Genomic DNA, 14,529 nt, shown 5'->3' on the forward strand with positions numbered 1-14,529 from the left:
TCCTAAGCACAAGGATGAGAGGGTGTCTACCCCTAGGCCATAAGGGATGAGTAATGAGTCCCTATGACCCTCTTGTGCTAGGTGCGGTAAGAGGCATGAGGGTAGGTGTTTGGCCGGTAGAGAGGGTTGCTTTAGTTGTGGTGAGAGTGACCACATGATGAAAGATTTCCCTAAGGCTAAGGTTACAAGAACAGAAGGTAAGCAAGTTGCCTCTAGTAGTGGGGATGTAGGGCCGCAAAAGAATAATAGGTTTTATGCTCTCCAATCTAGAGAAGATCAAGAGTGATCTCCTCATGTCCCTTCTGGTATGTGTTTCATGCTTTAGTAAATTTACGGATTTCTTGTCTTTTATGACTTGTTATGTTGGACATTGAAGTTGTTTTAGCATATATGATGTTTAGAAAAATTTGTGTAGGCTTACTCCCAAGTGGGGGATAGTGTGCCTATCTAGTGGGGTTATTGTGTATCTATGATTTCCTTATATGGATGATCATGAAATTGCTTAGGTCTTGTTAATAAATGGCTTTTATGCATTGTTTCCTCACGTTGTAGTGAATTTAAGTAGATTTGCATATAGACTTCATGAGTTGATTATGAGCATACCCTAGTTGGTGGACTTGAAAGGTTCCTCATTGAATAGATGCTTTTTGAGAGAAAAATGATTTAGACCCATGTGTATATGTTGAGCATGTTTTAACTAAGATATGTTAGCTCCTCCTTGAAAATGAGTAGATATAGAGTTTCATACATTTTTGGGTTAGTGGAAGTAGTTCCTACTCCCTTGAGTTGCATGGAATGAGTTTGGTTTAGAATTGAGGTTTTCTTGCTTTGTTGTATGCATTTAGAAGTAGTGCATGCATAATGGGCTGCTAAGTTAGATTTTAGACTTTAAGAAGTGTTTAAAGTGTCGTTCGAGGACGAATGTTCCCAAGTGGGGGATATTGTAACACCCCGTAATTTAGTGAGTTGAAATAGTGAGTTCTAGAGCCTTTGGTAAGAGTTTTGGAGTGTCGTATGAGGGTTAAAATTTGTAAAAATGGTTCCCGTACTTAGAATAGGTGGGTTTTAGGGGTTAAACGTCCAGGTACGACTCCCCAAGGACCACCCAAGGGGTCCTTGAGGAGGACCCCAAAACAGTCCCCTAAATCTGGAAACTTTAGTGAACCACGGCTGGCCATCCACGGCCAGTAGACCAAACCACGCCCAGTAGGTCATGGGAGTAGGTCAAGGCCTGCCAAGACAAGCCTCAGGTGCAAACCAAGAGACCACAGGACGGCAAGTAGACCCATCCACAGTCCGTGGATGGGTGGGCGTGGATGCTGCCAATTTTTAACGTTTTGGTTTTAAGTTAGGTGTTTGGGAATTAATTAGTTAATTAATTAAGGGCTTAGGGGGTCAGATAAGTAGTTAAAAAACCACCTATAAATACCTAATAAGAACCCAAAACTAAGTCACTAATTCATTCATCTTAGAACTCCCAAATTACTCTCAAGAAATTCTCTCTCTAGAAGCAAAGAAGAAGAAGAGGGGCAGCAACTAAGTCGAATTCACCATTGATTAAAGCTTTGTTTAGGGCTTTGATTGAAGGTATGTTAAGCTTATTTATCTATGGGTTTTTCCGCCCATAGAGCCCCCTTAGTAATCCCCCAATTGTGGATCAAAAACCCAATTCTAGTTAGGGTTGTTTTTACATTCTGGGTAGGGCTTATGTATGATTCCAATCTAGTGGATAATACCTAATTATGATTGTATTAATATTGAATTATGATATTATGATGAATTCATGTGATTTCTATGGTAAACCCTAATCTAAATTGATGAATGTGTTCTTTGTGGGTTTACGCCATTAGAGGCAAAGTTGAAGGTTCTAAGGTGATCTTCCTAAATCAATGTCTTGAATACTAATTGATCATAGTTAGGATCATCTAATCATGAATTGAACTAGACTTTATTGAATAGGAAGAATATTGACATGTAAAGTTAGAATTGAACCTTTATGATCAATTATGACTAGAATCACCTAGTAATGAAGGATGTGATTGCAATACCTTGAAATCTAGGTATAATGATAAGATCAAGATAGAAAGCTTTGAGTGTAAGGCTTGTAGTCATGAATGTTGATCACTAGGGTTTGAAGGTAAATCCAATATGATGAACTATGAATGTTAGGGCATTGAGAGTAAAGTCTATAAGAGAGATTAGAAAATTAAAGTATAGAATTGTGGTAGAAGACCTATACCTACCTAATCTATATTATGAGTGCTTAAGTGCACAAAGTGATAGAATCACTTGAGTTATGCTAGTATCCATGTCTAACGTAGAATTCTAGACATGACATTATGCATGAACATGATATGACATGAAAGGTTCTCTCACATAGAATGATTCTAGGTTGACTTAAGAACCTAAAATGAATCGAAGCATGTTAGTTTAGAATAGCTTGAAGTTGTGGCATATGTTCCCTACATGTATAGCTTGGCTTAGTAGGATACGACCAAGATTGATAGCTTGGGATGGATGATCTATACCCTCCTAAGGTATAGCTTGACTTAGCATTAATAGGATGCCTTAATGTAAAGCTTGACTTAGTAAGACAAGACCATTTCATGGTAGCTTAGGATTGAGGAATTATGCTCTCCTAAGGTTAGCTTGAATTAGCATTGGTAGGATGCTTTTCATGGTAGCTTGCATTAGAATAGGCATGGTAGACTAGGATTGAGGATCTATACTCTCTTAAGGGGTAGCTTGAACTAGCATTGTTATAATGCATTTCATGGTAGCTTGATTTGGTTAGGCCAAGACCACTTCATGGTAGCTTTAGGATTGAGATTAATACCCTCCTAAGGATAGCTTACATTAGCATCTTGGTGTGCTTGTAAGGTTAACTTGAGTTAGTAGTACTCATGGTAGCTTGGCATTGAGAATCATACTCTCCTAAGGATAGCTTGCGTTAACATCATAGGATGTATTGCATGGTGATTAGGATGGGACATTTATACCCTTCCTTGGATAGCTTGGACAAGTATGATAGTATGTCTCCATGGTAGCTTGACTTAGTATAGTAAGGTCATGTTAGTTAGATTATTAGCTTGGTCTAGCCTAGTAGGGTGCTATTCCTTATAGCCTTGAACTGATGTCTTGTGCTCATTCATGTGTGATGAATTGCCTAGTACTAAATAGAGAAGTACCTTATATGAATAGAGGTATACAGTCAAGAGGGACAAGTCCCCAACTAGTGGACATTCATGATGGTCTAAAGGAGTACTTAGTGTGGGTATTAGTATGGGATGCTATCCATACATGGAACATGTATGAGTTGGGGATAGTTGTGAAGGGTTCTCTTATGTAGTATGACTTAGCTTGGGTTGTTGCCATAGTTGCCTTCCAAGATATGATTGACTAAGGTGGTAGTTCCCTTGTCCTTATGAAGTAAGCTAATAAGTAAGACCAAAGGAGGGTGAATATGATTAGGATGACTTCAATGTTATGCTTAGTGTGAAGGGTAGTATGGGATGCCTTTCATGCATTGCACAAGTGTGCTTTGAGATTACCTAGAAGTATGGTACCCTTATGCTAAAGAAGCTTAAGACTTAACCATGCATATAGACTATGATTAAGATGACCAAAACAAAATATTTGGCTTGGGTAGTATTATGGGTTGCTATTCTTGCTTTGTAGTTGTATGCTTTTGAGGTTACTTGAGGATGATGCTATTATGGTATGGATGCCCAAGGGTCAATTATTTTTCTTATATGATTATGACTTATCTCCTATGCTCATTAACTATGTCTTATGTTGACTTATGTTTATATGATGCTTATGTTGGAGATCATGCTATGACTATTGTGATTATGTTATGACTATGTTATTATCTCTTATGTTTATGTCTTATGTTGACTAACCATTTGAGATGCTCTTATGTTGTATGTTATCTTTCATACTTGGTACATTTTCTACTAACGCATATTGCCTACATTTTAACCAAATGTAGGGTTTTGAGACTTGAGAGCTACTTGGAGATAGGTTTCTAGAAGTTGCAAAGAGTTGAGCATCTTGGTGAGTCCTCATAGCCTTGAGGACAAAACCCACCTTTCCTTTATGTCTTTTATTTTCATGTTAAGACAATTGTATGGGCTGTGTCCCAAGAGTTTATTCTAAAAAGTTGTATTAGATCGTTTGAGACAGAGTATAGAAAGTCTTCCGCTTGCTTTTATGAGAAATGACTTCGATTGTAAAAGTATTAAATTTTCCTGTATTCCTATTTATCTTATGTTCAGGATATGCTAAGGGCTTGTATGCGACCCTTTCAGGGTCAAGTTTACCATGTTATATCTAGGGGGTACCCCTGGGTCGTGACAATAAATCAAAATGATCCTAAATTACACATGGTACATATGTTTATATGTTGGGTATACAATCTGCCCATATCATGCCAACTTGCTTCACTTGTCTATTCCATCATATATGTCATATTTTCACATGTTCATATGTTCCCTTTATTGGTTATTACTCCCATTGTGTTAGACTATAATGTTACCTCACAAGATCACTACTTTCTCTATTGTACATTTTATATGTACTTACTTGGAATATGTATCCATCCTTAAGTTGAATCTACCCACGTTCCCCCTTGGTTCCACGTTCATGTACACTTTGTATTTGATATTAGTTAGTGAGTATTTGACTATCATATATAGTTCAAATCTCTTGGCTGAATGTTAAATGTCTTCACTTCATAAGATCCTAAGTATTACGTTTGTGTCACATTTGCTTCCCATGTCATTGTTATTAACGTAAGTCCATATTTATATGTCTTGTACTACTGGTCCATATACCAAATCTTAACAAGGATTATGACCACCAAAGCAGCAATCTCAAACGAGTTATGATCTTCAAAAGAACAATCTCAAAAGAGTTATGAACCCCAAAACAACATCTCAAAGATTAAAAAAGCGAAGTGAAGCAATCTGTATAATTATGGGTGGCAGCCCAGCATGGATCAATCCTAATTGGTATAGAAGGGTGGAAGCTGATGGGGAAAATCTTAGCATGGGCCGATCTCAATTGGTATAGAAAGGTAGCAGCTTAAGGGCGAAAGCCTAGCATGGGCCGATCCCAATTTGTGTAAATATGAGGACAACATCCCAGGGGTTAAAATGTCTAGCATGGGTCATCCTCTTCTATCACTGATCAACTGGTCATTTGTATCACATGCCCTACAAATATTATAAAGTACAGAAAAGTAAAGAAAAGAATGTAACATACATGATTCCATATGTATAAGCAAATGTGGTCTCAAATCCTTATCTATTTGTATTTGGTTTCATTTAACTCTAATTTTACATATGGTTGTATTATGCCTTACATATTCAGTACATTCTTTCATACTGACGTCCTTTATTGGGGACGCTGCATTTCATGCTGTAGTTACATGTACTCAACTAGTAGATCCCCCCAATAGAAGCACATGATACTCAACGGTTGTTGGTGAGCTCCAGGTTGATTCGGGGCTTTGACGAGTCTTTACTATGCATATTTTCATAGTGGTAAAGTCATGGATTCCAATAGAGGCTTTGTAGACATTGTAAAGCGATCATATGTAATCATAATTTTATTTGTCACATGTTTTGGTTTAGCTAGTCGACATGTGTTATATATGTAGCTTCTCATTAGTAAATCTATCTGCATAATAGTTCACTGTCTCATCATAGATCACTTGTAAAGCATGTTTTCATATGGTACTTGTCCGCCTCGTCTTGGGTTGGGGTATGAGAAAAGTGTCCTTATTTGTATGTGTTCTACTTGTGTATTACATGGTCAAGAAAGGGGTTTAATTTGTCATATTATTATTTCTTGAACCATATCTATTGAGATGTCATGCTAGACTTGTTTATACGTGTTTTAACGTCTATGGATTTTGGATATTCCTATTTACAATGAGAACTCTCACAAATCTCTATATGAAATTCCAAGATTAACCGAATTATCAGATGCACCTATCATTCGAGGACGAATGATCATAAGGAGGGAGGATGTAACACCTTGTATTCTACATGTACTAGTTCTATTTATATGACGCTTATAAATTTCTTTGTGGTATAGTTATGGACTCGGTTTCCTATGCAACTAGTGACAATAGAATATGTTTAAAGTGAACTGTCCGTAGATTTTAATGTGACCTAATTAAGTTGAAATCGATGGAAGTATTTAAACTTGAGATCATAAGGTGGTATTTGAGTCTAATGTTTAAAGTGACATAGTGTATATAAGTTTAAGTTAAGTTAGAGGTATTAAAGTCTAGAAATGGAATAAAATATTGAGGTGCTTGCCTGACTACACTCAAGCTAGTAGGTGACAAGTAGGTGCATCACCTACTTTGACTTATTGACCAGCCCAAAGGACCAAGTAGGTGCATCACCTACTAAGATTCTTTTGAACATGTTATTAGGCCAAGTACACTACCGCCTACTTGCATTAATCTGTCCCAAGTTGAGTAGAAGAACAAGGGGAAAATGGACAACCAAGGCCCAATATTCTTAAGTCCAAAAAGGCCCAAGTGAAATGTCCAAGTAGGTGGATCACCTACTTGACAAATTATGGCCCAAAATGAGTGATAAAGTCGTCCAAAGCAGGTACCTTTAAAAGGGATTGATATTAACTTTTTCCAACCATTTTTACTTTGACAAAAAAATCTGATTTCTAGAGCTTTCTCTCCTCTCTCTCTTAGCTTCATACAACAACCATTAAATATCATTAGGGTTCTTGAATATTAGGGAGTTCAAGCTATTGGAAGGTATAAGTTAAGACAAGTTGAGGAGGACAACCTTTACCTTGAAGAATCCAAGTCTTAGCAAGTGGTAGTTCTGTCTAGCAAGGTAAGCTACTACAATTTTCTCTCTCTTGTGCTTGAATTTAATTAGTACATTTGGTATGTGTTAGTGAGTTGGAAATTGTTCATTTTACATGGTGTAATATTGGGGAGGATGTTCTGGTGATTAGTGCATGTTGGGACAACCATGGATGGGAGTCCTCTTTAAATTCAGTTATGAGCTTGTTTGAGCACTTTAAAAGTAATGTTAGCTCTTCAAGTGCTGGTGATCAGAAACCATGATTCATATTGCTTCTGTTACATTAATATGTTTAAGGATTGTTTTATGTATGTTATGATAAGGGATGTGACTGGATGTGCGGGGAAGTTATGGAGATGTTAAAGGACTTAAATATTGCAGGGAGTTTTGGGGAGGACCTGATACGAAGGTTGTACAATATATAGACACGATTAAAGGGAAAGGAAAGGAAAGAAAACATTGGCTAGATAAATTGCATGCTTACTGATTGGTTACTATTTTGGTGAGATCAAGTAGTTCAAATTGATTGATTAGCTACTAATACTAGTCTTACAACTTATTTTATTGTAGATTAGTAATCTGAAGAGAAGGAGCTTAAGTCATACTTTTTGAATTGTATAGCAAGGTATGTAAGGCTATTTGATTTCCTATTTCTTGGGCATGAATCCAACACTTGTATTACAAAGTAAGCTTTATAAGTGACCTTGGTAGTGACCGATCCATAGTTGCAGTTCCTTCTCCCTAGATCACTAAAGTGAGTACTCTAATATGAGTTTATTACTAAATGTACGTGCTTACTCTACCAAGTATTAGCATGCAAGGTTTAAACTTGTTTCATCGTTAAAGTACCCTTGGCACATATTCCCCTTATATAAATCAAAATGACCCTAGAATACACATGGTACATATGTTTATATGTTGGATATACAATCTGCCCATATCATGCCAACTTTCTTCACTTGTCTATTCCATCATATATGTCATTTTTTCACATGTTCATATGTTCCCTTTATTGGTTATTACTCCCATTGTGTTAGACTATAATGTTACCTCACAAGATCACTACTTTCTCTATTGTACATTTTATATGTACTTACTTGGAATATGTATCCGTCCTTAAGTTGAATCTGCCCGCGTTCCCCCTTGGTTCAACGTTCATGTACGCCTTGTATTTGATATTAGTTAGTGAGTATTTGACTATCATATATAGTTCAAATCTCTTGGCTGAATGTTAAATATCTTCACTTGATATGTGCTTCAATTTGAGATGTTAAAATGCTTATTGAGTCATATAAGCTCCTAAGTATTACGTTTGTGTCACATTTGCTTCCCATGTCATTGTTATTATCGTAAGTCCATATTCATATGTCTTCTACTACTGGTTCATATTCCAAATCTCAACAAGGATTATGATCACCAAAGCAACAATCTCAAACGAGTTATGATCATCAAAAAAACAATCTCAAAAGAGTTATGAACCCCAAAACAACAATCTCAAAGATTAAAGAAGCTAAGTGAAGCAATCTGTATAATTATGGGTGGCAACCCAAGGGCAAAAACCTAGCATGGGTCGATCTCAATTAGTATAGAAGGGTGACAGCTCAGGGGCGATAGCCTAGCATGGGCTGATCCCAATTAATTTAAAAGGGTGGCAGCTCAAGGGCAAAAGCCTAGCATGGGCCGATCCCAATTTGTGTAATTATGAGGACAACATCCCATGGGTTAAAATGCCTAGCATGGGTCATCCTTTTCTATCACTAATCAATTGGTCATTTGTATCACATGCCCGACAAAGATTATAAAGTATAGAAAAGTAAAGAAAAGAATGTAACATACATGATTTCACAAGTATAAGCAAAGGTGGTCTCAAATCCTTATCTATTTGTATTTGATTTAATTTAACTCTCATTTTACATATGGTTGTATTATGCCTTACATATTCAGTATATTCTTTCGTACTGACATCCCTTATTGGGGATGCTGCATTTCATGCTGCAGTTACATGTACTCAACTAGTAGATCCCCCCAATAGAAGCACATGTTACTCAACAGTTGTTGGTGAGCTCCAAGTTGATTCGAGGCTTTGATGAGTCTTTACTATGCATATTTTCATAGTGGTATAGTCATGAATTCCAGTAGAGGCTTTGTAGACATTGTAAAGCTATCATATGTATTCATAGTTTTACTTGTCACATGTTTTGGTTTAGCTAGTTGACATGTGTTGTATATGCAGCTTCTCATTAGTAAATCTATCTACATAGTAGTTCACTATCTCATCATAGATCACTTGTAAAACATGTGTTCATATGGTACTTATCCGCCTCGCCTTGGGTTGGGGTATGACAGTGACTTTGATGAAGATATGACTTTTCTAAAGAGTTGTGACTTTTCTGTAAGGTTGTGAATTTTAAGAAGGGTTAAATACTAAGAATCCTGATTACTGAAGGCATGAAAAGTTGTGTCTTTTCTGTAAGATTATGACTTTTAAGAAGGGTTAAATAAGAATTCTAACTTGTAACAAGTCTAAGATTCTCTCTTTTATATATACATAATAGAGATATATATATTGAAAATGTCCAAACACATACATATCCCTTTTAACTTGTCCGTAATTCTTTTTAGCATTCTAACTCAATCGAGTGTTGTTTTAACCCTTCAACTTCATTTTCAATGTACCATTACACAAAATGTTGGCTGAAGAGAATCATGAAATTATTCACCTTTTAAAACACTTCAGGAATTCTTTCTAACGTTAATATTCGATATTCTTATCATTCACAACCTTCTACCCTATTTAATTCTCCATCTTCTCTTCAACTCCATTTTTTCCTTCATCTACTTTACTTATCCATTTATTTTCTTCATCTACCTCATTTTCTATCTCTCTCTCCCTATGCAAAGATAATATTCTTTTTATTTTAATTTATATTATGTTTTTTTAATCTAAAAGTGTAAACTATCAATTATATTCTACGTTATAAAAGACTAAATAAAATATTACAATACTGAGTAAAGAGTAAGATTGAGGAGAACAATATCATATAAAATTTTTGAATTATAATTAGCTGAATGATGTCAAATATTTTGTTGATGCCACATAAATTAAAAAAGATGGATATATTCATAGTAACATGAATTAAATTTTATATTAACTTGTATCACCAATCAATCCCAACAATAAATTTTGTAATCAACTGTAGCTAATTAATCTATTTTCTTATATTACTTAAAGATGATAACTTGATTTAATTAAAGTAAATACAAAGTAATTTGAATGACTTGGAGAAAATAAATTAGATGGCGTTATTTAAATGAATATATTTTTTTAACCCTTTTAATGTTAGTCTAACATATGCTAAATATTTATACTAGGTACAACTTTTTGTGATTAAATGGTACGTGCTAAATAGAGCTAGAGGATCAAAATGAAACAAGACTTGACTTAAAGTCCTAATATAAATTTTGAGGCAAATTAAAGAGGTTGTATATGTGTTTGGTCATTGAAAATTGTTGTATTTGCAAATCCTCATACCCACAAAATAAAAACTATTTGAAGGACAAATGAGATAGAGATTTCCTTGCGTTTCGGCGATACAAGTGAGACTACACAGAAATTTCCTCAAGTATAATTCAAAATGCATTTTGAGAGAATCCAAGATGGCACATGAAATTCTGAAGAAATTGCCCGAAGATGTGATTATTTATATACTTTTCAGGCTTCCAGTAAAATCACTCATTCGATTTAAGTGCATCTCTAAAACTTGGTACATTCTCATTCAATCCTCGACATTCATCAACCTCCACCTCAACTGCAGTAAAACTGCTAAAGAAGAATTCATTATCTTCAAGCGCTCTTTACAAGTAGATCCTTATCAACATAAAACTATATTGTCTTGTCTTTTTGGTGATGATCTTAACCCCGTTTCACCAGATCTAGATGTGCCATATTTGGAATCCACTTTTGTTAACGATTATGACCAATTTATTGGACCTTGTCATGGTTTAATAGCTTTGGCTAATATGATTAACACCATATTATTTAATCCAGCTACTAGAAATTATAGGTTGCTACCGCCTTGCCCTAGTGATGCTCCACAAGGTTTTCGATGTTCTGTTGATGGTGTTGGGTTTGGATTTGACTCGATGGCAAATGACTACAAGGTAGTTAGGATTTCTAAAGTTTATAATGATCCTCCTTATAGGGACCCATATTCAAGAGAGCAAAAAGTTGAGGTATATGATATGAGCACTGATTTCTGGAGAGAATTAGAGAATATTGATCAAGATATGCCTAGAATTTATTGGGCGCCTTGTTCTATGGTATTTTACAAGAGTGCTTGTTATTGGCTTGCAATTGGATCGAAAGACAAAATGATAATTCTCTATTTTGATATGAGTACAGAGATTTTTAACACTATTAATATGCCTGATACTTGCAATTCCTACAATGGACCACACTATGGTTTAGTGGTCTCTTTTAGTGGTCTTAAGAGACTCTATAACAATGCTTCGTTACCCTAATTCAAATCTGGAATATGATCCAGCACAAGATTTAATGCAAATCTGGATAATGAAAGAGTATGGGTTGTATGATTCTTGGATGAAGATATACACAATTAGACCTCTTCTTATTGAATCTCCATTACTAATTTGGAAGGATTATCTGATGCTTTGCGAAAGCAGAGAGGGTTCTTTAATTTCCTATGATCTAAAGTTGGATAAAATCCAAGAATTCAATTTACAGGGTTGTCCGACAAGTTTGAGAGCACTATGTTACAAAGAAAGCATGATACAGATTCCATGTGAAAGCAAGGATAGTGCACAAGTTCAATTTTTCTAGACAGGCTACAATTCTTCCAGTTTAAGTTGAATATAATTAGTGCATATGTCCGTACTTTGAACGATTATTAAATATATTTATTTTATTAATGCATCTATGGTGTTCATGGTTTGGTTTGGATCGGTTATTAGTTAAAATCAAAATCAAACCCATTTAATCGATTTTTAAATTTCTAAAATCAAACCAAACCAAATAAAAAAAATAACCGCCGGTTTGGTTAATGTCGGTTTGGTTCGATTTTCTCAGTTTTTTTTCGATTTTAAATTAATAAATTTGTTGAGGACATACACATATCTATAGACACAAACACTTAGTATATGGATAATTCACAAAAAAGCTATGACACGAACAAAGTAATTCATCCAATGTACCAAGTTTCAAAAACTAAAAAAACTCATTGTCAATAGTATAAAGTTGGGAAGTTCACATACGAGTGGTGTGATCTTGAAGAATTAAGGAAAATCATTCCTAAGCGATGTGAGGTGAAAGGAGAGTGTTAGATTGGTTTGTTTCGGAGTAAACACATTCTTATTCGTCTGGCCCTGCAGGAGGATTTCGTTAACCTTATCTCTAAGGGAGCTTTCTATATCACGTGTAAGGATGGGTACTAGTATATGATGCGGACTCTGATCTATGACTCTAGATTTAGGATTAATGAAGAAACATCAATGGCCATGGCATTGATATCTTTTCCTAACCTATTACCTACTTTCTTTGTCAAAGAATGTCTTTTCTCCCTAGCATCGGCAGTTGGAAAACCTATCCATCTTGATCAAGCAACTATAAATAAGACAAGACCTAGTTGTGCACGCGTGAAGGTGTTGGTAGATCTTAAAGGTGATTTTCCTAAAGCTGTGCAAATGAACATAGAAAATGTGCAGATAGGGAAAATAAGGTCTAATATGGTTATTATTCAGTAAGATTACGTTCCTAAATACTGTGTTGAATGCAAAATGCAAGGGCATAACAAAGAGAATTGTAAAGTGGTCAATTTTAGGAATAATGTAGAGCAAAATGCGCAACATATACGGGATATAGCACAACTCAAACACGAGCCGCAAGCTACTAAAATTCAAAAACTGCAAAAAGGAGGAGCCAGAATACTTTCAAGTGGGAAAGTAGTGGGAGACCCTGGTAATTGGAATGTGGTAAGGGATAGAAGGGGAAAAACAAATACAGCCCCTCAGATAACTACTGTAGTGGAGAACAAGTTTGATGCTCTTGCCCAAGAGGAAAACACTCTGGAAGGCATCAGTACATCAAAAACTGATAATATAGAAATTAATGTTATTAGTAATAAAGGGAACCTGACTCAAGACAAAGGGAAAGAAGGAGTGATAATATCAACCAAGGAGTGGATCACAAAAGCATTCAGACCAGTCTTGCAAGGTGATGCTCAACGGTCTTCTACGCATACAATCAATAACTTTGTAGAAAGTGATGATAATGAGTCTGCACTGAAAAGCAAAGAGCATGCATTAGAGAAAAGCAATATAATCAGGAAGTATCTCAAAGTAATAAAGTAAGAAACAACGGGGATAAGCAGAAACCACAAAATATAGATGATGGGAGAAAGAACATGGACATGAATAAATGTCATGAGAAGCATAGAAAGCAACAAGGAGAAAAGATGAAGGAAATGAAATCTGTAAACTTAGCTACGACATCTACAGATCTGAATGTTAACATTTCAGAGAAGCATGAAGAGCTACACACTACTGAGGATAAGCATAATGAAGACATGTATGCAGTAGTGATATCAAGGGATTCAATTGATAAGGGTTACAAAAGTCCAGAGAAACATGATATGGTGCATATGATCAATGAACAACAACAAGAATTTTCTAAAAGTATCATTACTGCAAATACAATTGTTCAGTGTCGTAGCAGCAGTAGTATGGGTATGACAAGTGAAAATCAGTGTACTAAGAGGGATAATAATACGGCAATATTGGTAGTTCCTATAGTATTACAGTCTGATGAAGACCAAGTAGTGAGGGTCCATTCTGAATCACCGAATAAAGCTTTGCATGACATTCTCATTCATAAGAATGTATATTCAGAGCCAGAGGATCTAGCAGAACTTAAGGGGGTCGATTGTGCTACAGTTTCAGAATCAAGTGAAGAGCAGATTTATAATGATGCTGATAGTTCCCCAAGGGTAATGAAGATTGTTAAATCAGCTAGAAATGACAAGAAACAGGGTGATGGTGAATCAACTCAACCTCTTTGAGTCCAACCAAAGAGACAGGTTATAGCCCAATATTCTAAACATCAGTGAAGGCCCTAATTTGGAATATTAGGTCAGTAAGGTCTCAATATGCATTTCAAAGAGTACAAATGTTGCATAACTTTCACAAGTTTGCATTTGTGCCTTTTCAGTCGGTTAGATCCATCAATGGATATAGAAGGAGACTAAGAATGCCTATGGTAACTCACAACATCAATGGAAAGATATTGGTGTTTACTAATCATGGTTATGATGTTACAGTAGTGAAAAACACAAAGCAACAACTCACTGTTCTAATGCTTGTTAGAATTCAACATGTAGCTTTTATGCAATATTTGTATATGCCAAGTGTGATAGTATCAAAAGATTAGATATTTGGGATGATTTATATCAATTATGTGGTGGAATGGATAGACCATGGCTAATTGGAGGTGATTCAATGTTGTTCTCAATGGGGAAGAAAAGATTGGGGGTCTACCTGTTGTGGCTATTGATTATGAAGACTTTAATACTTGTATAGAGTCTTGTGATCTGCCCCAAGTGAATTTCAAAGGAAGTCCATTTACATGGTGGAATGGTAGAGCTGGAAATGATTGTATTTTGGAAAGATT

The 14,529-nt window shown here is 35.6% G+C and overlaps 1 protein-coding gene across 1 annotated transcript; it reads left to right on the plus strand.

Annotated features, from left to right (window-relative positions):
* The first annotated feature begins 10,505 nt into the window (after window positions 1-10,505).
* On the plus strand, window positions 10,506-11,688 carry LOC125861685 (F-box protein CPR1-like). Its single transcript, XM_049541539.1, is given in 2 exon segments — window positions 10,506-11,312; window positions 11,314-11,688. Coding segments are annotated over 2 exon segments (1,182 nt in total).
* Window positions 11,689-14,529: the final 2,841 nt, after the last annotated feature.

Source organism: Solanum stenotomum, chromosome 1 (genome assembly GCF_019186545.1).
Source record: "Solanum stenotomum isolate F172 chromosome 1, ASM1918654v1, whole genome shotgun sequence".
Lineage (NCBI taxonomy): Eukaryota > Viridiplantae > Streptophyta > Magnoliopsida > Solanales > Solanaceae > Solanum > Solanum stenotomum.